Source organism: Fringilla coelebs (genome assembly GCF_963513975.1).
Source record: "Fringilla coelebs genome assembly, chromosome: 2".
In the NCBI taxonomy this organism is placed as follows: domain Eukaryota; kingdom Metazoa; phylum Chordata; class Aves; order Passeriformes; family Fringillidae; genus Fringilla; species Fringilla coelebs.
The window spans coordinates 79,846,767-79,869,919 of NC_140029.1; the positions used below are offsets into that span (position 1 = coordinate 79,846,767).

Below are 23,153 nucleotides of genomic sequence, written 5' to 3' on the forward strand. Positions count from 1 at the left end.
GAATATACTTTAAAGTACAGAAGTGGAAAAAGTAAAATTTAAAAAAACCAAAACATCAACTTGAATTTACATTCAAAATCAAATTTGTGTAAACAGTTTTACAAAGGTTTTTGTTCTAGAATTCCTCTGCTAGAGCTACAGCAGGCATGAGCAGGCAAGAATAAACACAACCTAACAAAAAATTAGCTATAAACATTCAAGTATCACTAAACATGTCCTGATTCTGTCTGTCTGCCTCGCAGAGCACAAAGATCATCCTCCTGATGGCTTCATTAGAGGCTGGGAGAGAGGTGTTGCTCAGTGCAAAGAAGAGGTACAGAATCAGGACCATAAGAAGCAGCATTTACAAAATCAATTAATCTCTTGGAGGTTGTTCAGAGCTAGATTTTTAGAGATAAATAAAAGCTGTTAGAAACTAACAGCAGGGGCACTGCTGAACCCATCAGGTGCTAAAATTTATTTGTAGGTCTTCAGAAATCTGTCCCCAGTGCAAAGTTTCCTCATTTAACAGGGAAAAAAAAGAGACAATCATTTGAATGGTGGTGAATTCATTGAGCCAGACTTTGGGAAACTGCAGGGACTTGGAGATTTGCATCTGCTCTTTCAGAGGCTGACAACTTAAGCCAGTCCCTGCTGGTGTTTATTTTCTAGTGTGAACCCCAAGTTTCTGCACAGAGCACATGGATGCCATTCTGCCTGCTCCTCACTCCTGTGAAAACCCAGTGGATGCCAAGAGGTGTGCTGCTCTGCTCAGCTGCCAGATTGGACCTTGGACAGAGCTCATCTGAACCCAGAGGAGTGGAAATGGTGATGGGTGGTACCTGGCTCTTGGAGCTGAGCCCTACAGCCCGTGTTCACTCTTGTGAGCACTGGCCATGGGGTAGGACTGTCAGCATATGCCCTGCTCCAGTTTTATTAGCAGCATGTTGCCTGGCAGTATCAGGTTAATGGTTGGACTCAGTGATCTTAGAGGTGTTCTCCAAACTTAATGGTTTTATGGCTCTATGTTGTGAAACCCAGTGAGTCCCTGTGAACGATATTAAAAGTGAGGATTTACAGGGAATCTGCCAGAAGTGCACTTTTATCATCCAGAGGTGTGTAATGGATTCTATTTCCTTGGTGGGTGATGAAGCAGAAGAAGATTAATGCTGTTGACAGTAGGACAAGTCCAATGCAAAAAAAAGCTGCTAGTATCAGGCTGGCTTCTCCAGGACTCAAAGTTTTGCCGAAAAAATTTCCCACTTTGTTGTCATAATCTGTTAAAAGAGAGTTGTTAATGAGAAATCTGCACATGAATCTGAAGAGTTTTAAATGGCATTTGAAAAAATCCTTACCCTTTGCAGTGGTTTCATTTGTTGCAGTAGTTTTGTTGTATGTTCCAGTTGTGTGTCCTCCTTCTGAAGGAACTTCCCACTCTTGTCTCTCTTCTCAGGGTGAAGAAAAGGCATAGTTAAGTTGGAAACCTTAATAAATATTTTTTTCTCTTTTGAAAAATTAGAGTGGACTTTATTTCATTATTTCTACCTTGTTGATCTGAACAGAAATTGTGATTAGATCATCACAACTGTTCCTCTGGGCAGCTCCATGGGCAACATTCCCCTTCCCTGCAGGCATCTCTGTTACTCCACTACTTACTGTAGTGATGGGACAAGGAGTAACTTGTAAACTGAAAGAGGGTAGATTTAGGTGGGATATGAGGGTGGTGAGGCACTGGCACAGGTTGCCCAGAGAAGGTGTAGATGCCCCATCCCTGGAAGTGTGCAAGGGCAGGCTGGATAGAGCCTTGAAGAACCTGGTCTAGTGGAAGATGTCTCTGCCCATGGCAGGGGGGTTGGAATGAGGTGATCTTTAAGGTCCCTTCCAACCCAGAGCATTCCATGATTCAGTTCTGCATTTGCTTGTCCATTTGAAATCTCACAGCCCACATGAATATGTGTAGTCAAATAAATTCATGATATCCAAGGAAGGAGTATTTTGGCTACATTTGGAATCTACATTTGTCATCGTGCTTCTACAGGGCTATGGGTATGAGGTGTACCTCCTGGCACTGCTTCAACTCTTGTAGAGGGGTGTAGCCAGCACAGTGAGGACCTAAATGCTGGATCCAGATGTTTAGTGAAGTAATGTGATGTGGAAAGGCTCACAAAACACTTTTGGCTTCCCTCACATGTGTTGGAAGAGACAAGCACCACTCAAAAAAGTTTGCCAATTTTTCTTGGTCAAAAGGTCACCTATTTCTTGGACAAGAGGAACAACCATTTTCTGGAACTCCTTTTATCCCAGCTGGTGTCTGCCTATGCAGGGAGCCCAAACAGCTCTGCAAGTCATCCGTGCTCACAGGAAGGAACCAGCACCATGCCAGACTGTAGGCCCTCCTGCTCAGTGAGGCAAAAAGGCTGGAAAACAGCTTTGCAGATGTTTTCTGTGCCACCTTTAAATGACAAATGGTCCCTAGGCTGCCACTGTCTCAGAAGGGCACTTGTGAAGCACCGACTGATTTCAAGTTGCAGCAAAGTGCACCAAAGACTGCCATGTCACTAGGGGTGCTTGTCCTGTCTCTCATCACTGCTAACTGGCCATGGCAGTGCAGGTGCTTCCCACCAGTGCACAGGTGAGCTCTCTTCCTTTCGTCCCTGCCTTCCATCCAACTGTGCTGCAGTACCACCTCTGAGTCCTAGGATGTTTCTGATACTGCACCTGATTTATTGATGGTGTAGGTGGTCTCCATGCCAGCATGGATGTGATCGGCCACGTGACAGTGCAGAAGCCACGTTCCAGGGTTTTCTGCTACGAGTTCAACTGTCTGGAAGGTCCCAGGGAAAAGGTCATATACATCTCCTCTGTGGTCCTTATCTGTCTGTGGCAAAGCAAAACCAGAATTGTGAGAGTCGTGCCTCAAATACTCCCCCATGGACACTGAAATATTCCAGTCAGACTTCCAGCTCCTTTAGGTAGATCAAATGCTTCTTGTACGTTTCTAGTGAGCATCGTGCAGAGAAACTGATGTCTCTCATTTAATCCATTAAACACCTCTCATTTATTCCATTGTACAACTCTCATTTAATCCATTGTACAACAACTCTCATTTAATCCATTGTACAACAACAGCAGACCCCTTCTGTTGACTCCAGCTTTTGGTTGAGCAAAGGCGTTTCTTTGAAATATTTTTCAGGTAGTCCTGCCACTGGCAAACTGTCATAGCATAAAATCATACTCTAACCCAGCATAACTCTAATTTCCTCCCTGTATTTTCCCTCACACCTATGGGTAATCATATATTTTAACCCACCTAGGATAACAGAAGCTTTGCAACTATCTCATTCATTTCATATTTCCTTCAAATGCAAAACTCCCACCAACCTCAGCAGCAGCCCAGGGCTCTGTGCCTAAGTGAAAAACCAGATTGGAAATATGGATCTTTGTTTGTTTGTTTTTCTCATAAATTTCCCATAACACTATAAAAGTTTTACTTTGATTTATTTTACCAACCTTGAAGATGAAGGTCTGTGCATGGAAGTGAACTGTGTGGATATCCACTTCATTGCCCATTCCTATCAAATACCAGTTTGTCCTATCACCTTCATTCATCGTTAGACCCAAGAGACTGTTGTAAATCTTCCCATTGATTGCTGCAAGAATGACAAAATAGGAATGATTAATAACTGGCCACGGTATGGGTGATTATAACCTCTACTTTGGGCATCCTTTGCACTTTCAGGGTAGAAGGAGTGCTCAGGCAGAGAGGGGACAGGCATGTGTGGTCAGGATAAGTGCTGTCCCCAGTGACCACTGCCCCTGCAGGGAGACAGTCATGCTTTTGTTTCAGTTTCCAAATTGTGTAAGTATACATCAACAAACATTTTTCTGTCTTACAGGGCATCAAACTCTTTTTTTACTGGTTGAGATTGAACTCCTGAGCAAACTGGATTTATGCTGAGAAGCTACATGGAAAAAGAGGGAATAGAATTGTTGCCTAAAATGGGTACCAGCTGTAGAAAGAAAAATTTGCTTTGCCAGGGCTCTGTGTGTCCCCATCCAGTCTATTCAGCCTGGCTTCTGGACTGGCTGCAAATACAGCCACAGTTTTATAATATCATCCCCATGCTCCTAAAAAACATGCCTTGGAGGAACACAGCTCACAAATGACAAGGGAATCCTGGCAGGGCAGCCTCTTCCCAAAAGCATAAGAGTAAACTATCTTGTTAGGAAAATATCTTGGCTGAGCCTTGTGAAATCTTTTTGTTTCCAGCACTGCAGTTTATGAAGTTGTCACATGGTTGGGTAACTGCAGGCTGAGTCCAATGTCTTCCTAAAAGGGCTGTGAAAAATAAACCTCTTTCCTCTTGGCTGCTGCTGCCGAGTCCTACATACCATGCATGCTGTTGCCTTCTACAAAGTTCTCAGTGGAATTAAAATCATCAGGATTCTTATGAAGGTATGTTTCAATATTTTCTTTCAAATACCAGGATTCATTTTCATCGAACACCATAAACAGAAGAGTAAATTCTCGATCGATGTCTTTCCTTAGACCTCTTTCATCTAAAGTTCCTTTTCTGCAAACTACAAGAGGCCCAATCAGACCACTGTACGTGTCCTGAAATAAAATAAATATATGCATTACACATTTTCAGTTCATCCAGTTATGAAATAGATACAGATTAACCAAAGATTAAATTGCTTTTTCCTATCAGATGAGAAAAAAAATCGGTGTGATTAAAAACTTCTTTCTCTGTGTGTCTCTCTGGTAATTTACCTAAGCAATGACATCCAGTGGTTGGATCCATCCATCCTTTCAACCTTACTCATTCTGTGATTCTGTGATTTTGTGTAATGTTTTGTCTTCACCCCAAATCCCTTCAACTATTCTTTAAGGAAGAAATCACATTACTGTGGTGTGTGCCTTGGGATTTCTGTAGCTTAAATTACCCAGGCATGTGCAACTGTTAGTAAAGAGTTCAAAGAATCTAGCTCTGTAAATGGTTTCTCTAGACTGTGGTCCTCTCCCAGCTGAGAAGCAGGATCCTTCCAGAAACATTACAGAAGGCACAATGTGTTAGCCAAAGCAATGGAAGCTTTAATGGCCATTTTTTGGTTACCTTAACAAAATTTGCTGTTGAATAATAAACCCAAGTGATACAGTTTGGATCCGTTTTGCCAGGACCGGATCGTTCCGGGACATTCCACCTGTAGGTGTTTATTTCCCCTGAAACAGAGAGAGAACAATTTTACCTTGAGCAGCTAAGCATTAGAGGCTTTGAATAGTGTCTAACTCAGACCTCCTACCTTCCTCATCAAAAAATTGTCTGCATCAAAACTACCTGTGGAAGCATGCAGCAATGGGATAGGGATATGATTCTGCCTTCCAGGAGTTCAGTGAGGTGCCAGTGGTGTAAATGAAGGCAGATTGCTCCGGAAAAGAAGACCTGCAAATGATTCTCACAAAAGTGGCATCCCACAGAAGGAAGTTTACAGACAGGACTCTTCATATTTCCCCTTGGCAAAACCTGCAGTAATTCAATGATCTCGGCTGTTGATACTCAAGGTCAGATGAGGCACTGGGAGCCAAGCCCAGAAAATGTTTATTGGACCTTCTCAATGGAAGAGGGCAAAAAGAAGTGGCAGTTGCCACTGGGATTTTGCAGAGGGTGCTACAGAAGTGTGTCAGCCAGGGGCCTAGATAGAAGAGCTGGATAGAAGAGCTGCTGCTCCCAGACCTGCTGTCTGGGAGCAGCAGGGGGGTTCTTTCATCTTCCAGATAAGACCTTGCTCCACAGCAATTACCAGAGAACCTCTATCCCTTCCCAAATGTCATCATCTCTGCCAAATCCTCCCTGAGCAGAAATTCCCTGACCTCTGATTTAAAAAAACCCATAGCAAATGGATGAGAAAATTATCTGTTTGGGTGAGGATCATTTCTCTGCACTGAACACAAACTTCTGTGTTCAGATGAACTGCCTATGCTGTGTTTTCTTGCTGATACTTCAGGAAAGGGTAGGAGACCAAGATGTGGTCAACACCTTGCCCTTTTAAGTGGTGGAGAAATGTTGAACCAAGCAATCTCTGTCCCAAAAGTCTTTCAGGGTGACAACAGCCAAGAGCATCGTGGGACATGGTATGAGTTAGGTGAAAACCAGGAAATCACAGAACCATGGTTTTAGTACAGCTACAAGCCAACAGCTGCCAATAGCTGTGGGCATCTAGGCAAGGAGAGTTGGCAAGCTTAAAGGGTTGGGAAGTGACTGAGCCTAGTTTTTGTGTCACTGTGCCACTACACTGTTCATGCCTCAGGCAACAGTGGGTTTTGATTGTACAGCAGTAACTACAAAAACAAAAAAGTGGTGACTCTCAACTCTCATATATATTGCAATACTCTCATATTGCAATACTTCCATGAGATGGGTCTCATGCAATACTTCCATGAGATGGGTCTCATGCAAGTATTGCAATATCATTTACTCTTACAGAATAAGCATCATGTCATGGAGACATTAAGTCCATGTCATGGAGACATGGAGGCCAGGGAAATGTTTCTCATCCACCTGTATCTAACCTACATGTCATCACCTTTTTTTAGAGGGTGTGATCTGAGAAGGGAGGCTGGTCATGGTCCTCAACCCCCTCCTTGCTTTCTCCTTCTCAGCTCAGGATGTTTGGAGGCTGTAGGTGGAAAAAAATCTCCACCCTACTTAAAGCTGACACACTTCAGAAGGCATTGAAGACCAATCTTTGAAGTGCAAATAAGGCATAACCCCTGAAAAAAGTGATAAACATGAGGAAAATTGATGTTTTCTCCCTTTTTTCCTTCTGGGTAATTGGAAGAATGGTCAGGGAGAGAACAAAGTTGTGGCAGATGAGAGCTGGTGCAGCATAGGTTGCTATGGATATGCTTTCTGCATCTATTTACCATGACCCCCACAGTATCTTTAGGACCTGGCAGTGCTCTCAGGAGTACAGTTTGTCAAGATGAAAATCTGTCTGATGGCTGATTTAGGATTTAGTAGAATTAGACAATCTTTGGCAAGTTTGGGGTGAGCAGTCCAGCCTGGCCTAGGAAGAAAGACAGTGAGGATTTCTAGATAATGCTGGTGGGGACTGAGGTGCCAAGAAATTTTTCTGATTTTCAGGGATATAATTTCTATGTTAAATGCTCTTTCCAAACTCCTAAGGGAAAGTCAGTCCTTAGATCCTGCTGAAGAATGCTTTTGGCTTTCTCTCAAACACAGACACCTTCCCTCATCTAACTCATCCCAAGCCTGCTCCCATGTGGGCACAGGAGACATGACAGTAGTGTTCCTGTTGTTACATCTCAAACACCAGCTGAACAGCATCAACAACATCATGGAGCAAATAACTAAACAAGGGAATTGTATAGAAATCAGTTCCTTTTCTTTCCCCTCCCCTGTGTATTAACCTCAGGTATACATCCACCAAACTCCAGCCAGGCAGCTGTTGGCTCACGTTTGGACGTGAGTTTCTGTGTATTTGTACACAGCTGCTCACAGGAAGGAAATTTCAGCTTGCAAAGAGCTTTATTACATCAAAATTTCTTTACATTTAGTTTCACACTAGCGTTCACAAATACTGCAAAAAAAATTTGCATGGCTGTTGGAAAGCAAAGGTGGGTACATTTCGGATTGACTACAATGCCTGGGTTTGTCTTCCTACTTAGAACATAAACCCAACAAAAATTGAAGTTCAAAAAAGTTAAACAAGAACTTTTCTATATGAAAAACTATTATCCACTGTTTTCCTCACTAGAAACTGAGGCATATTTGGTACACCTTTCAAAGGTTATTAATTCGCATGACAGCTACATTTGGTATTTTATGCATGACTCTGAATGCAAATGCCAATTCTCTGTAGCTTGAGAGAGGCAGAGTTAATAGTAACATCTGCAATTCTTATCTCTGAATTTGCAAGTTTTTAAAACATTTTTAGAGTGTCAGTCTGGAGCCAAATGCATCACTGGCTCACATTTCTCTTGCCATATTATGGGCCTGCTTCTTTCTCTCTTGGAGGTTGCCTAGTGATATTACATTCCTGTTTCTACCCCTGATAGGAATGAAGGCTCATTCTCTGCCCAAACAGGCTCACTTGATCAAGAACCTAGATGTCTAGAAACTCAGAACTGTAGCTGAATAAGCATTGAGCATATTATGCCTGGGAGAACATATAGATATGGGCAAGTTTGAAAGAGAGATTATCATTAATGTGCTAAAATGGTTTTATATACAGCCTTTGTAGCTCGAAGAAAAAAAAGGAAAAAAAAAGAAAAAAAGGGAGCCTTACCAGGGAGGGTAATTGGTGTCTCAGGCTGTTCTTCACAACCAACCTCTTCTATACCATGTGCACTTATTGAGTAAGGCCTGCTGGCTTTGTTCTTAAATATGATCAGTACGGAGTCACCGGCCTCGGCATGGAGTAATGGCCCTGAATTCGAACAGGAGATGCCAGTGTTTAATGCTGCTTGTCTGAATTCAACAAACTCTCAATAGCTTGGCCTGGGAGTAGAGCCAAGGTCTCTATCAAAATCATTGGGCTTTTCTGTTCTTCCAGGAAAGCCATCAAAATTGGTTTATCTCAGATGATTAAAAGCTCTGTATGTACAGATAATGCCTTTTCAGTCAATGAAGAGAACTGTTCTCTCTGAAGACAGGTCTTTGGACAGCTGGTTTTTAAGGAAAACTCCTGAGGATGGCTTTTGAATCTTTCAAAAGTTTATTGTCCTTCAGAAAAGGAAACTGTAAACATATTCCTAGAGAAGGTTATCCTGAGGGAAGAGTGTGAAACTGTATCAGGAGAGGCTTAGTATTTTCTTTCATTATTAGGAAAAGGTTCTCCACCCAGAGGGTGGCTGGGCACTGGAACAGGCTCCCCAGGGAAGAGGTCACAGCACCGAGCCTAACAGAGTTCATTAAGTGCTTGGACAATGCTCTCAGGCATGTGGTGTGAGTCATGCAGGGCCAGGAGTTGGACGTCGATGATCTTCCAACTCATGATATCCTAAAATACTATGACTATTTTATGACCAGTTGTTGCCCACTTTTCACTCCATAAAAAACCTGAACTGGCTATTTTATGATGGGTAAAATTATGTCTTGCCCAATTGCAAACACAAATCCTTCTCCTTAATATTGCCTTAATCTGTTTACAAGAGTCTCCCCCATGTTACAAGCTCTGAAGCTAAGGTGAATCCTGGAATTGCCATTATAGCACTCCTGAGGATATGCCTTACTCATGTTCAAGAATTAATTCTTTATTTGGAAAGGATCTTCACACTCAGCAATGACATAAATAGCATGTAAAATCACTGACACCTGGAATAGGTGTCACATTCCATATTTTCCATCTTTAAAAAGCTAGAAAACATCTTAGTTTTTGGAAGGCAATCCTCTCCCTGAGCACAGGCTTGGTCTGTGAGACATGAGAGCTACTTGCCCAGGATTTCCAAGTGTTCCTCCTCTTCTGTCCTTACTTTGCGCTGTGTGAAGTCTCCACTTGTGTACTCCCTGTAAACCACCTTCTTGTATTTTGAACCGATCTGATCCTCTGCTTGGCTCAGAAAAACATGCCCATAGCTGCAAAATAAAATGCAATAAAAGCACTAAAGTGTACATAGCTGAAAGCCAGCAACTGTTGTGCTATTCACAACGGATTTAATGAGAATATACAGTTTGATTCAATGTGCTGGTGGGTGTGAAGGCCCTGAGAGATGCCAGAGGTTTGGAATCGCAAATAGCAAGAGTGATAATCCTTACTGAATGCACACCCTCTTCAAACAGGTAAAGCTGAGGATAAGCTGCACTCTCCAAGAATTTTGGGAACACAAATTCTACACCAGAGCTGGAGTAGGGGTAAAGTGTGAGATGAGAGTGGTTTCAGCTGCCCTCTCCAGCTGTATTGTTCTCTCTAATAAAAGATACTGTCTGTCCCTGGAAACCTGAATCCTCTTATCATGATGGCTGCTTTTGTTATCTTTGCTATCTTGGCTATTAGCCACTCAGCCACGGGAAGATGATAAACAAAGCCTGACCTTCGAAAACAAATGTGATCCATCAGCTGAGATAAGAGGGAGCTGCTTTACCCTTCCCTCTTGCTGCTGTGTACTGCACAGGTTGGATGCTTTCCCAGCATGATGATAAAAGGAGAAATGTATTTTCCGTTCTGCACCAGGAAGAGGATGCTTTCCAGGTTTACCCTAGTTTGTTGCTGCTCCCATGGGATCCCAGAGGGCTGACTCGCCAGCAGAGGACACTCACAACCCGCTGTGCAGCTGAGCCTTCACCCTCTCTGGGAGCAGCTGCCTCCTGGCAGCTCATTTCCAAGGTGCCCCTGGCAAGGGAGTTGCAAGGCTGGCTCACAATACACTAAATAAAACCAAAAAACTGCCCCAGGGATACTGCTTACTGTGTAGTGAGCTGTGTGTGCAACAGCAGCCTTTGACAGTACTGGAGTCTATGTTTACTTTAAACTCACATCATCACCTGTGACTCTTCAGGTGTATTTTTTACAGACTCCTCTTCCTCTGTACAAGGAGCACTTTCACAGATGCTTTTCTAAGGTTTATTTTTGACATAAATTCCTTTTTGCTTTCACCAAAGTGTCATCAGAGACCAGTCTATGCAATATGATCTGGAATGTGTATTTTTTTCACAAGTTTTTCATTCCTCACACAGTAGAGTGATTCAGTTGCAGGGTTCTTTATGTCCTGATCTTCTCAAGGGATCTAAGGGCTCAGATCAGCACCCCCATCATGAATCTGCATTGCCTACAGGAGCTCTCATCTGGAACAGGTGCCTGACTTTCTCCTCTATGAAAACCAGAAGTCTGGGATGGCAAGGCTGGGGATAATAAGGGAGAGAAGAGGGCTGGGGGCATCACTGTAAGGTTGAGCCAGGGCTGGAACACAAACTTGGAGGCCTTCTTGAATTCAACAGCATTACAAGACACTGAAATGAAAGCATTTGAAACTGGTGCCTATGAACTAGTCTAGACTGAGAGGCTGTGACTTTGTAAATACATTTTCTCATGTTATGTTTGGCTAAGAGTTCCTCCTAAAAAAACAAGGTTGGCATCATGAAACGGTGCTTCAAATTTCCCCTCCACTGTAAGTGTGTCCTGTGCACACACTGCTTTTTGGGTTGGGTACCTTTCCTCATAGCTGCTGATGTTGTAAACCTTTGGTGCCGAGCTCTTATTTGAGGCATAGTCCCACTCCAGCTCCTCTGCAGCAATGTAGTAGATCCTCATGGCTCCACGCGGCTGCTGGGCTCCGCTGGGGCTGCGGCAGCTGCTGACCTCGTAGAGATGCTTCATCCCACCAACAAAGTGATCAAAAGTCCTGCAAACCACTTTGAATGTGCCTGGAAAGAAAAGCACGTGACATTTAAGCCATTAAAAAACCTAACAAGCATCTTGGCAAATTAGGTCCTGTGTACATCTCTGATCTGTCCTCAGATAATCCTAATGTAAAATGCTGTATGGAAAGTCAAGCAAGGGGCTGTTTAAATAGAATGATAGGATATTCTAGGCTGGAAAAGACCTCCAAGATTATCAAGCCAGCCATTAACCCAGCACTGCCAAATCTACCACTAAACCATGTCCTTAAATGCCATCTCTACAATCTTTTAAATACATCCAGGAATTGTGGCTCTACCACTTCCTGGGCAGCCTGCTCCAATGAACTAAAACTCCCTGATGCAACCTGAGGCTATTTCTTCTTTTCCTGTCACTTGTTACTCCTTGGGAGAGGAGACTAACACCCGGGTAGTTATGGAGAGTGAGAACATCCCTTCTGAGCCTCCTTTTCTCCAGGCTAAACACTCCCTCAAGCTGTTCCTCCCAGCCCTTGTGCTCCAGCCCCTTGCCCAGCTCCGTTCCCTTCCCTGGACACGCTCCAGCCCCTCAATGTCTCTCTTGCAGTGAGGGGCCCAGAGCTGAGCACAGCATTGGAGCTGTGGCCTCAGCAGTGCTGGGCACAGGGGGACGGTCACTGCCCTGCTCCTGCTGGCCACACCCTGCCTGATCCAGGCCAGGATGCCACTGCCCTGCTGGGACACCTGGGCACTGCTGGCTCATGTTCAGCTGCTGTTGTCCAGTATCTCCAGGACCTCTTCTGTTGAGAATTCTTCCAGACACTCTGCCTCAGCCTTTGGCATTGCATGGGGTTATTGTGAACCAAGTGCAGGACCCAACAGGACTTGACCTTGTTTTGCTCCATAGGAAAAACCAGCCTGCTCCACCTTTGCTCAAAATTCACCACAAATTACTTCTATTTGAGTTAGATCAGCTTGGCCAAGGAAACTCTGAAAAGCACTCAGATGTCTGGCAGCAGGAATAAGCTTGCCAGTGAGCCCTCACTGCCAGCGAGCCCATGCTGCAGACATGCCCATGAGGAACAGGAAGAGGAGGAGGAAGCACTCATTGCAAAACTCAGTAAAGGCATGGAGAAACAAGGGGTGTCTTTCAGAGATGCTGGTTCCTTGTCCCTGAGCACAGAGCCACTGTACCAGCCTTCTCCACGGAGCCCCTGCAGCTTATTTGGTGTAATCAGGCTGATGAAGGGCTCTGCAATACAGATACAGACCCATAATACAGAAATGCCTGCTTATAACCATTTATCTATTTGCACATTTCAGATAAACTGTAACTTTCTGACCCTTTGCACTCCCTCCATCCATGAAAGGCCAAGCCACCACGGGCCCTTTTTTTTTGTAGCTCTGGTGGTCAAAGTGATTGTGGGAGCATGTTTTGGCATGTTCGTGGGCAGATTTTAATATTTATATTCTCCTTTTCTCCTCCCCATTTCCTCAAGCAGAAGCTGACTGTGATGTTGTCCTGTACAGCTCCACCTGCTAGCACTGTGTGAAGGAGGAAAGCACTTTCACAGCTGGTTTGTATGTGAGTCAGTGATAGAACTAGTATTAGAAGCATAGCTTTGTCCAGACTAGATCTCAGTCTGTTTCCTGTGTTTCAGAGGCAAAAGAGATGAAAAAGATAAAATAACATGTAATTAAAATAAAATCCCATGCATTGGTGATTGTAAGTATCTGGTAATTCCTTTCCCTTTTTGCTGGTAGAAAGTTAGCCAAAAATTAATAATCTCTTAGAATAATTGTTTTGTGTGAGAGCAATTTCATGACAGGTAGTGGAAATGTTTGGGATTTGTGTAAGAAAAATTTCAGTTGTCTTACAGCATCTGCAACAGAGGTCTAACCTGGCACATACACAACTCCAATGTACATTTCTATCAGGTGCCCTGGCCACGGATGGCCCTTGGCATTGCCTTGTACACCCTGATAACTCTGTTAATTTAAACAGAGTTGCACCAATGTAAAGACAAGTAATGCTGTACTCTATATTATGAAGATTATTTGGTGTCTCCAGCAAACAACAACTCACACTCTCATAGTCTGAAGTATGAATCACTAGATTACCCATGAGATTTAAAAGTACCTTTAATGTATAAGCTTCTGAAGAAACTCTAAAGACTGACTATTACTGAAGAGCTTTTGTTGAAGTCCTAAAATACCTTAAATGATGCTGACTATCCACATGGCAGTGAATTTGCTTTTCTAAAAAAGTCTGTTTGGAGAATTATAAAATTCTATGAGCATCCTGTTAGCTATCTCTCTGCCTGCTGCTCTGTCCATCCCCAGGTCATTAAAGGCTCTGGTTTTTGGTGCACATGCATATTTGATTTATACACCTTGCAAGAAAAGTAATCCAGCCTGAATTCTCATCTATGCCAAGTCCCCAGGGTCTCTCTCCATCCTTTCAGCCTCCTTGTGCAGGGCAGAGCATCTCACTGTCTGTTATTGTGTCTCACTGGTATCTGCAAGCGCCACACAACCAAAGCCGGTTCATGAACATACCCACACGGTCAGGCTGCATTAGTGCTGTCCCTGATAAATGAGGAAACAAGGCCAGCCCGTCCCTTGTCGTCCCTCTCAAGTCGATGGTGTTTCCTTGGAAATGAACCCCGTGCATGTCGTAGTGACTGCCCAGCCCAATGAGGTGCCAGGAGACCTTGTCATTCTTGCACATGGTCAGGCCTGGCAGATTGCCATACAAGTAGCCATTGACAGCTGGAGGAGAAGGAAAAAATCCTGGTTAACAGCAGGTCCACAGAAATGCATCACAGAGTCTCCTACCACCCACCTGGCCAAAGACTCATGACTCAGCAAGTCACTAAAGGGGCATTTTGTGAAGCAAAAGTAGGATTGCAGGACAGCAAATTAACATCTAAGGGCTATTCCTATAAACTCAGAACTTCTACCTCTTTGGTTTTAGCCTGTAAAATCTTGTAACAGCTCTCTGCTATTGTGATGTAGCACTCCTCCTCTGAGCTTTTGAGTGTACCTCCCAGACACCAGCCAAGTACAAATTTGGTACCTCCTTTCTGCCTGGAGAATGTATAACCACGTCATTAAGGCTATGGCCATAAAGAGTCTGAGTTACAAGGGTGTTATAAGGCAAAACTCCCTAATCCTCAAATTGTTCTCTGTGATCAATGTATGAAAGATGCTATAAAAGAACAAAACTTTGGTATGAGATCCATGTCCTAGAAGAAGAACAAAAGAGGTCCCGAAAGCACCAGAGTTCTCTAACAATATATATCTAAAGGGAGGTTGTGTGATTTGCTCAAGTCTGTCATCCCAGGGATACCTTGGAGGAGATCCATGCTGAAGTCAGATACTTGCATCCAGAAATGATGTTGTAAAATATTTTTGGCCATTCCCCTAGTCTTTGTGTCTCCTCTTCCAGAGGTGGTCACTGCCCAAATGGGAGACAGCAGAGCAGGGCAGGTAGATTTTAATGCATGAGTCATTGCCAAGAACAGCAGTGAAATTTAAAACACTGGTGAGCATTGGCTTCTTCTGCACCTGTCTCTGGCATTGTGCCCTTTTACAGAACTAAGTCTTTTATCTAAAACCACAGCTCTCTTCCCTTTTTCCAGATGTATTGGTAGATGGATGCACTCATTGCCATTGTGACTGGGGTTTCAGCATGCACTCCAAGGGCATCAGGAGCTGGCCATAAGCTGACTGACAGCTTTCCAGCTCACTCTCCAGTGCAGTGCAGAAAGCTATGAATGATGATAAAACCTGCCAACTCATCTTCCTAATATGCTTGAATAAAAGGTATCATTAACAGATATTTGATATTTTTTACCATGCATTTTGTTGGATTCCATGAAATTAGCATCATTTTCATCTACTTTTGAAGGGTCTCCAGTAAATGCTTCAATATTCTTGTTCAGATACCAGCTGTCATTCTCATCAAAGATTGAAAAGAGGAGGTAAAATTCTCTGTCTATTCCTTTCTGTAGACGAGGAGGAAGATCAGACACACACACACAAAAAAAAAAAAAAAAAAGTCTATTCAATAAAAATGAATAGGTTTTTATAACAAAGCTTTCTTTTCCTTGAAGCCACCTTCTTACTAAGTCTGCAAAGAGACAGGAATTGGCACCTTTTCATCAGCCAGAAGGATAAATAGAGTGTCCATTAGGGGGTGTGAAAAGAGTTATTACTTGCATGCAAAAGACAGAAAAGCTAGGAAAGAGCCTATTAGGGAATGGTGATTTTGTCTTCTTAACTATCTCCTTAGATCAGCTTTTACCCTGAGGAGTAACATTTGTTTAATCTTTGTAAACAGAGCTGGGATCTGGGCAAACTGCCTGCATGGGAATCCCCAGTGCACCACCCTGCTCTGAGGGACAAGCAGATATTCACAATGGGCACCTGTGTCCCGTCATGATTCAGGGCGTTCTTCCGACAGACCAGCAAAGGTCCCACGAGGCCAGAGTTGGTGTCCTTGACAGCATCGGTGGCTGAATAGTACAGGTAGGTCAGGCACGGGGGGTCACTCTCCGTTGGACCTCCATTTTCAGGCACCCTCCATTTGTACGTGAAGGTTTCGCCTGGCTTGACGTGGGCTCCTGGCTTCAGGTAGCCTGGAGAGACAAAGTTGAGATGCACCAAGATTACAGGAAGGATTTGTCTTCCTGACTACAAGAGTTAGATGGAAGTCGGGCACAGCTACAGATTTCTATGGAGAAGCTCCCCCTTGCCACCACAGCTCAAGCACCATCCCATAGTTTGGGCAGCTGTGCCACGGGAACATCCCACCCCAGCCCCATGGGGACAACCAAGCCAATTCCCCGCAGAACAAGTTCAGCTGCTCCACTCAGACACCTTCCGACGCTACGTTGGATTATCTGGAGTCAGTCAGGCAAGACATGCAGAGCTCATCCTGGTGCTCAAACGGCTTCCTCTAATGTTTGTAACTTACCTGCCCTATCGTGGAATTAATCTGTGGCACAAACTCAGACTCTGCTTTTCATTAAGTGCCAACAAATCAATTACATTAGGGAGCAGAGCTGGAACTGTGGCTCTTTAGAAATTCAAAACAAATCTGATCCTGGTAATTGTTTCTTTTTGATTTTATAGCAATGCACAGGAGCCTCTGTCAGCACCTCCAGAGTGGATGATATTGTTCTTTGTTGGAGGCTACTTTTAAAGGATTTGGGCCATTGTCTGCTGCTATGCAAAGAGTGGATTTAGATTGTCTTTGACACTTAAGCACCCATTGTCTATATTTTCTCAGCACGCTCAGTCTCTAGTACTCCAAGAAAATCTTAGAAACTTATGCACAAGTGAAAATAGCAGTATTGCATCTGAGCACAGCTATTTGCTACAAACTGCAATAGAAAACAGACTATAGCTTCCACAGTATCCAATCCTACTGGGTTCATCCTGCAACAGTCCTCAATAAGGCAAACATTTACCAGGAGTCAAAAGCCCTCTGAGACTGACAGGTGCCAAATGCAACATGCAAGGGTATTTCCTGAGAGCACTGAAAAAACCCCCCCATATATCTGCAGATACCTCTAGATTTTATTGTAAGTATTTTCACATGAGTAAGCTGCACTTAGACAATGCACAAGCTCTGCAAAATTATTTACCCTCAGCCTAAAGCTACGGGCTCTGCATGTATACCTACAGGATTTCTGCATGTATATACCTGTAGATAGATGTACTGGAAATCCATGGCACAAGAGTTAAAAGGAAAGAAGAAGAAGCAGACAGATTATTGATGAATCTGGAGTCAGGTTTCTCTCCAAAGACCCAGCGGTGTGCCAGCTCACCAGGCTGCTGAATTGTAGGTTTGGGGTTGATTTTGCTACACACTGAAGTGTGCAGTGCTGAAGGGCACTGCTACCAGGGACTGATAAATGAAATCACAACAGTTTTGCAAGCAGGAAGCTGTACTTCCATTGGAGAGCTATCTCTGACAAGGGTGGCATTAGGATCTGTGCAGATAACTTCAAGGCTGAACTCAAGCCAATTGCTTTTTTATGTTTTGCCTCCTGGCAAATTTGTTGAGTTACAAGGTTGGGAACAAGAGACAACAATTTAATAAAGCCTTTTGCATTGATCTTATTGTATGATGAGTTTTACATGTTGACCTAATTCTCTCTCAGCACAATTTTCAAAAGAGGGATTATGTCCCATGAGTTTCTTTTGATGTGTTGTAGTGGAAACAAAGCAATTTAGGCAACAAGAAAACTATGTTCCAGTGCTGAAAATGCACTTTTCCAGAGACCACAGCATTATCTCTGTAGATGCTATGAATGGGATTCATCTCACCTGAACTGGGCCATCTCAAGCTTAGTCCCTAACTCAAACTCTAAACTTCTGTGGTTGGTGGAGACAGAATCACATCTCCAGAAGGTCTTCTTGTCCCTGACTGTAAAAGGTGCACAAAATGAGAGGAAAAATTTCATAAATGCTCCATTTCAGCATTTATGTATTTATGAGAATTAATAAGGATTATCACTGCTTTATATAAGTTCCAGGGAAATCAGACAAAAGCTGCCTTTGAAACTGACTGTCCTGACAGTAAAGCAAGGGCAATGGCTAGCCTGGATTAGAGAATTGGGAGTGATGCAGCTGAGACCATGTGGATAGCTATAGCCAAAGATTCAGCAGGCCATCAAGACAAATCCTAAGAGTCATAATTCTGGAGTGTGTCTGGAGGAGATCCACTCCTTGAAATGGAGCATTAGTATTAGATAAGAATTAATAGAAATTGGATTGTGCTTGTGACTTTTGTTCAGCATTGACCTCATCTAGTTTTAGATATCTTGTCTGGCACATATCCAAGGAGAAGAACCATCACATTTGCAGACTGTGGAGTCCCATTGATTGTGACATGAAGGGCAGATGCAAACGAATCAAATCATCCTTTCTCTGCCTTAGGATCCACAAAAGGGCAAACCTGCACAGCTCACCAGCAGATTTTGGGGCTCAAGTATTCTAGAGGTGATGATCCAGTAATGCAGCCGAAACTTACCATCTAAGTAGGGAGCACCTTCTGACAGCTTGCTGAAGCTTACACCATGGGCCATAATGCTATAACTTCTTCTGGCTTTGTTGGCAAAAGTAACCAGCACGGTATCTCCCACTTCAGCTTTTATAACAGGGCCTTAAAAAACAGAGAGAAGGTATTAGAAGGACTGCTCTCCAGCATATTTCCACCAAAAGAAGAGAGAGCTGCTTGCACTTAATTCCCTTAAGGCCCCTTTCAGTACTGCATTCAAACATGATGAAATGACAGGAGGGGAAAATATTCACTGTACCAAGTATTCCCAGGTGCTTCATGTCCTCTGACCAAGTCTTCTTACTGAACGTTGCATCAGTATATCCCACATAGCGAACTTTCCAGTATTGCCCTCCGATTCTGTCCGTCCCTTGTGTGAAATATGTTGCAGATTCACTGTGGAATTAGCAAATCAGACTGGCTAAATTAATTGGAAAGTTCAAGCAGAACCCTTCATTTCAGATAAAGTTATTACTCCAGACACAGGAGAAATGACCCCCTCCAAGCTACTAATCTGCATACACTTTTCTAGCACACAAAGAAGGGTATTACTGGTTTGAATTAGCCAACAAATGAGCATTCATTGTACATTGGACTTTTATGTTTAACCCTGATTTACTTAGGTAGACATCTATATCAAGTTACCTTAGGCAAGAACTGTGCACAATGTGAGTCTAACCATTGTTGGCTTTTCTAGGAGACACTATAATGCAATTTGTCTCCATCAGTAATATTGGGGGTGGGGGGAAATTCTGCCACTGTGGCACCTCTGAAGTGCACTGATTGTAAGTGTGAAAGCTGGCTGAAGAGTCCCAATGAAGGGTCATTAACTGTGTTGAACTTGGCGTGCCTCACTTTCTCCATGGATTTAATGGAGTAAGATAAGTGCTTCCAGAAGGCACCTTGAAGCATCAGAGTTATGCATCTAGCTTCCTGACAAGGCTGTTTAAATACATTCCTCCCTGCCCCTTTCAATTAAAACTAATGACAGTGCAGGACCTAGCCCATGTGAATCACTGGGGCAGTGGCACACAGACTCCTGAAATTAAAGCACAATGGGAGTTGACAAGAAATCTTACCTGCCAGTGGCGTTCAAACCCTGCCCAGTGAATTTATCATAACCGTCAGGTCCATAATTCCAGAGCACTTCTTCAGCAGCAATGTAATATCTTCTCTTATGACGGATTGGTGAAGAGTGAGACAGGTTTTTCTGGCAGATCTGAACATCATATAGTGCCTCCATGCCACCTGGGAGAAGAAAGAGTCTGGAGACAGTTCCTGACCACCTGCAGAGTCAGCAATCTCATCGATACAAATGTACATTCAAAACTCTCTGGGAGCTACATGGATTGGAAGCAATTACTACAGTAAATTTCTACTTCAAAATACATTCTCTGGCTACAACGGGCCAGATACCCTTCCTTTGCAAGGTGGTACACTTTATGCAATAGGTGAAACCCATAGACATCAATGACACTCTTTAGTGGACTTACTCAATTTCTTAATCTGCATAATGGTGGTAGAATGATTTTGGAGGTCAGAGTGCCTCCAGATATCTGCCAAATAGCATCATCTCCCCCTGACTTCCACTGAAATACAGACTGGTTATTTCTGCTGAAGGTATTTGTTGCTTGCCAGAATCGAATCTGTTCTGCCTGATGCAAACCCTGCTGGAATCAATGTGTAAAAATTCTTCCAACTCGTCTCCACTGTGATAATTACACATTGCCCGCTGCCATGACACCTAGTTTATGATACACGCTTTTGAGGTCTTACACCACACAAATATCACAACATCACCATCAAATTCCTTCACATAATGGTTCTGAAAATACTGCCAACTTTTGCCAGATTTCCATAAAGTAAAAAGCTATTAAGTGTTCAGCTGGCGTGATTTTTTTTTTTTTTTTATGTGTAAGTACTTATCTACAACAAAAAAACTGTTGAAAAATTGGTGTTGAAAGCTCCTCTCATTGCTCATCAAAATCTTGGGTTTACCTAGGAACCGTGGTGACAGTGCTGGGTCTAGCAAGTCTTCCTCACATGAGTTACACAGCCAAGTCATTCATACTAGCTGAAGATTTGGCCCAACCCGTATCATTTCTGGTGACTAAACTCATGATCATGATGTTTATCTGGTGAGACAGTGGCAAATTGCTCCAAAGTCACACCAAAAAAGTGTCAAATCCCGCTTCCCCTGGAAACATCTCCCAGTTTTCTCTTCCAAAGAAAACAGAGGCTGATGAGGGAGGTCTATGGCAGCGTACCTCGTAGGTGCTCATTGACCTGGCAGGTTATCAGCCACCTCCCGGGGCTGCCAGGAGTCATCTCTGCCGTGATGAACGTCGCTGGGAAGAGCCCGACCACGTCTGCCCTCTGGTCTCTGCTGGTGAAGGTGTGCCCGTAGAAGTAAGCAGCGTGGATGTCAATCTCGGCCCCCATGCCAAACAAGTGCCAGGACATGGAAGTGTCAGCACACATCTCCAAGCCGGGGAGATTGCCATATATATAACCGTTTATAGCTAAAAACAAAGGCATGAGACTTTATGAGAGGTGAAAGAAAAGTGCCTCTGGTCCCATTTCTGACGAGTAGCATTTTGAACATATGTCTTACTGCTCTGTATGATCAAATGCCCCAAATGTTCTGTCTGCATCTGTGAAAAACATCCTGGGTAATATCAGGATGTTGCAAAGGCCAAGTCATCACCAAAAAGACCTGATAATGAAATTAACTTGTTCTGCAGCTATTTAGCATTGCTGAAATCTATTTCCTCTTGTCCTACGTCATAAATATACCATTATATGCCAGGCTCAAGCAATTTAGATTTGAAAATTTTATCAGCCAAATCAGTGAAGTCAGCTCTATCCTCCTTAGCTTCTACATCTGATAATGTATCAGGACGCTAGGAGAATGAGACTCATATTTTGCAAAATATTTTATTTCCTAGGCTCCCTGGAACAAACAAATTGTACAGAAATATCTGGAATCAACTACTTACACCAAATGTCCAAATAACACAAGGTACCATTGGCCAGTATATCTCTGAAGGGCAGGAGTGGTTATACCAGCCAGCCCACCATCCACAAGGCTTTTGAGAATTCTTTCAATACACACACCTCAAATTGCTCTGCAACTTTCTTTGCTCTTTTTACAGCTGGACAAAAATCTATTGCCTAAGATAAAATGTTAAACAAATGTCAGAGCTGGGCATGAAAGCCAAATCTCCTTTCTGCCAGTGTCATGCTGTTTTCAGGGAGAGGTTTTTATCAGTACAGTACTTCAACATTCTGACCCATTCCTTGCTGACACAGATAAAGGAGAGACATCACAGGTGACAGAGAGTCCTACTGAACTGAAAAGAGCCTGGTCACTGCTGTAGGTCACCATTTACTCAAAAGTCCTTCTCACCATGCATTCGGTTGCTGGTCTGGAAACCTTCATCCTCTTTGTTAACTGTGTCGGGTTCTAAGCAGAAGGTGTTTATATTCTCATCGAGGTACCAGCTGAAGTTTTCATCTACAATGCTAAACATCAGGGCAAAAGCATTAGCAGCACCAGTCCCTTCTATTGTGGTCTCATCTGCAGTTCCTAAATTGCAAACAAAAAGGAAAGTGATAAAAAAAGCCTGGGACGGGATTGAATTTAAAAATGACAATAACCTTGGCACTCTCAAGGAAATACAGTTCTTTGCCCTCAGTCTGCAGGGCAGGATGAATTTTACCTAATTTTGCTCTTCTAAGGCATTTTGACCCCCATCCATCAGACTTTGAACAGATCAATGCCTCCAGAAAGCAAAGCTAAGCTAAGTCAAGCTGATATCAGTTCAGTATCTCTTTGGTCTGACATGAGCACAAGCACGTGCCAATATCTGTTGTCCCATTTCCCCACTCCTTGGGCCATTGCACCCAACCCTGTCCCTTAGTCAGTGTCAGTTAGCATCTGTGTTCCTGACAGTGAGCTCATGACAGTGAGCCAAGTCATGAGCTGGATCTATCCAGAAACCAGTGACTCATGTGTTTTTTTGACAAGGAATTAAGGAATGATGAGTGGCAGCCTGCATTTCTGTTGCACTGAAGTGAATTCTAAACTATATCCCCAAAGTGGCCCTCTAAATGTGGCTCACTCTCCACAGACTGACAAGGAATCCACGAGAGTTATCTAGGACTAGATACTTAAATTTAAAAAGGCTGAAGATAGGATGAACAAAACTTATTCTGGCTAAGTTCAACATCATTATCCCCATATCTATTTGAGGAGCAACCTGAGACCATAGGACTGGTGATACTGAGTAGTCTGTTATTATCCACTGGCAGGTATAAACTTCATTCCAATCAGTCTATCACTGACCCCATGAAAACTTTCCTTTCCTCTGCCTCCTCTGGGAAGAAGCTCAGTCTTGCTCAGAGTCCTGTGTCCACCACCACCAGCTGGAGGACTACATCATGTAGATATCCTCCTTCATTAATTCAAGGCCAAACATGTAGATAATCTGACCTTTCAGGCTAGGATTGTTTGGAATATGCTGTCTCCTAGCTTCATGTGTTATCTTGTAGTTATCAGCTCAGTGTCACATATTCAGTTCTGTGGATTTCAAAGGCTCTTGAGAAGAATGTAAGTCCAAGACATTATAATTGTGTGAGTTAAGCTGGAAACCAGACCTGTCTTTTCCACATTAAAGTCTTTCTCTTCTTCATATATAGAACCTACTTCACTCAGAAGTACTGCATATGAAATCAGGGCTGATTCTGTACTCCAGGAGTTACTG

The 23,153-nt window shown here is 43.2% G+C and overlaps 1 protein-coding gene across 1 annotated transcript in view; it reads right to left on the reverse strand.

Annotated features, from left to right (window-relative positions):
- Positions 1-1,053: 1,053 nt before the first annotated feature.
- HEPHL1 (hephaestin like 1) overlaps positions 1,054-23,153 on the reverse strand; it is a gene marked incomplete at both ends in the record, with an annotated part of 32,566 nt that continues 10,466 nt past the window's right edge. The window contains 17 exons of the mRNA XM_084201028.1: positions 1,054-1,256; positions 1,335-1,415; positions 2,698-2,857; positions 3,490-3,629; positions 4,372-4,594; positions 5,097-5,203; positions 8,290-8,430; positions 9,439-9,578; positions 11,150-11,363; positions 13,875-14,087; positions 15,175-15,325; positions 15,747-15,958; positions 18,361-18,492; positions 18,647-18,783; positions 19,467-19,635; positions 20,655-20,909; positions 21,797-21,976. Coding sequence (XP_084057154.1) covers positions 1,054-1,256; positions 1,335-1,415; positions 2,698-2,857; positions 3,490-3,629; positions 4,372-4,594; positions 5,097-5,203; positions 8,290-8,430; positions 9,439-9,578; positions 11,150-11,363; positions 13,875-14,087; positions 15,175-15,325; positions 15,747-15,958; positions 18,361-18,492; positions 18,647-18,783; positions 19,467-19,635; positions 20,655-20,909; positions 21,797-21,976 — 2,858 coding nt within the window. The remainder of the gene's footprint in view (positions 1,257-1,334; positions 1,416-2,697; positions 2,858-3,489; positions 3,630-4,371; positions 4,595-5,096; positions 5,204-8,289; positions 8,431-9,438; positions 9,579-11,149; positions 11,364-13,874; positions 14,088-15,174; positions 15,326-15,746; positions 15,959-18,360; positions 18,493-18,646; positions 18,784-19,466; positions 19,636-20,654; positions 20,910-21,796; positions 21,977-23,153) is intronic.